Source organism: Colobus angolensis, unplaced genomic scaffold (genome assembly GCF_000951035.1).
Source record: "Colobus angolensis palliatus isolate OR3802 unplaced genomic scaffold, Cang.pa_1.0 Scaffold33, whole genome shotgun sequence".
Taxonomy (NCBI): Eukaryota; Metazoa; Chordata; class Mammalia; order Primates; family Cercopithecidae; genus Colobus; species Colobus angolensis.
In genome coordinates this window covers 11,443,310-11,445,047 of record NW_012116599.1, presented here as the reverse complement: position 1 = coordinate 11,445,047, position 1,738 = coordinate 11,443,310, and the positions used below count along the sequence as shown (strand labels likewise).

Below are 1,738 nucleotides of genomic sequence, written 5' to 3'. Positions count from 1 at the left end.
AAAAAAAAAAAAAAAAATCAACCAAAAGTATTGCCTGGATCTTTATCCCACTATTTCCCAGCTCTTTAATATTAAGGTTTTTAATATTTGTAAAACTTAGTTTTCTCATCCGGAAAATGAAGTAATAGATGTAATGAGACCCAATTCACAGGATTTTATATATGTAAAGCCCATAATACAGGGCTTGGCACACTGACTGTAATGACATGAAGTCAAGTATGAGGAAATAACACCTGAATATTAAAAGTTTAAATGTAAGAGAAAAATAATAGTGCACAAAAGCTAGTAAGAAAGCCTATATACTCAGAGAAAAGAGTACATTTGGACAATATTAATACTAATCTAGTGAGTACTTACTGTGTTCCAGATGTTGTTATTTTTATACATGGCATCTTATTGAATCTTCACAAAAATCATGTCTTTATTACATTACAGAGTTGAGGCAAACTAAGCCATAAGAAAGCCCAAGACCACTTAACTGTTAAATGGCAGAGCCATGATTATACCCAGGGCTATGAGACTACACCTGTGCTTTAACTACATTGAATACTGATGGGAGGAGAGGGAGTGAAACTAATGTGAAAGAATGCCAGAATATGGATAAGTGAAAAGAGAGGAGAGGAAATCAAGAGTAGGAAAAACAAAAAAGGTTTGAAGAGATGTCACATATAGGGACAGGTTATAGTGATTGATCTTCTTTGGCTGGAGCAGGTGTTTTTTCAGGTGGAGACAACCTGCACAATTAAGGATGTTGATCTAGGGTGTCTAGACTTGATCCAGTGAGGGGAGAAGCATTGAAAGGTTTTGAGCAGGAAGGTGACATAATACAAGTGATATTTGAGAAAAATTAGTCTGGCAGCAGTATGCAGACTGGATTGGAATGGAGAGGGAGATAAAGCAGTTAGGCAGTTCTTGCAGAAATTCAACAATAATGTGGAAACATGACAGTGCATTTCAGTGGAAGAAATACCAGGTCCTGGTGACTATCTGGAAAGGAAGGTCGGGGAGGTCATGAAAGGCAATGTCTAAAGGCACAAAGCTTTCGGCAATTTTGGCATGAAAATAATGTCACCTCCTTCACCAGATTAGAAACTTTGAGAATAGGCTATAAGTGGCTCCCTGACTCTTCTGTAAACTTCCTGTTTTCCCAAAATGCAGACTCCTGCGGGCACCAGTCCCTTCTGGTGGTGTCATCTCCTTTCTTTATATTCCACCCAGTTCTCCTCAACACCACTGCTATCCTGTCAGAAAGCCCTTTCCATTATAAACAAAATCCCCTACCTCATGGAGCTCTTCATGGAGCCCTCCTTCCATCTTCCTACCCTCACTGAAACCTGACCCTCCCCCATGGAGGCAGCCTCCTCAGGAACCCTCTGGGAACTCAGCTGCTTCTCCTTCACTTTCTCTAAGGGATGGGCTCAGGGGGCCAGTCTGACAGGTGAAAATTTGCATTTCCCTCATATTTTGCCTAGTACTCTTTTGAGATGTTTGTCTTTTTCTTATCATATATAAGTGCTTATTATATAGTACAGACTTTGTCTCTTTGCTTGTCATAAATATTTTTCTAGTTTTCATTTGACTTACCTTTGTTTACCATGATTTTGAGTCACAAAAGATTTTCTGTTTTTACTTTTGAACTGCTTTTTAAATTAAGTTAAATTATTCAGGTAGTAATTATCCTTGTAAAAAATTACAATAGGGCTGGGCACTGTGGCTCACACCTGTAATCCCAGCACTT

General features: G+C 38.6%; 1 protein-coding gene across 1 annotated transcript in view; it reads left to right on the top strand.

Annotated features, from left to right (window-relative positions):
• PDE6D (phosphodiesterase 6D, cGMP-specific, rod, delta) overlaps positions 1 to 1,738 on the top strand; it is a 50,917-nt gene that overhangs the window by 9,602 nt on the left and 39,577 nt on the right. The window contains exon 2 of the mRNA XM_011952045.1: positions 761 to 816. Coding sequence (XP_011807435.1) covers positions 761 to 816 — 56 coding nt within the window. The remainder of the gene's footprint in view (positions 1 to 760; positions 817 to 1,738) is intronic.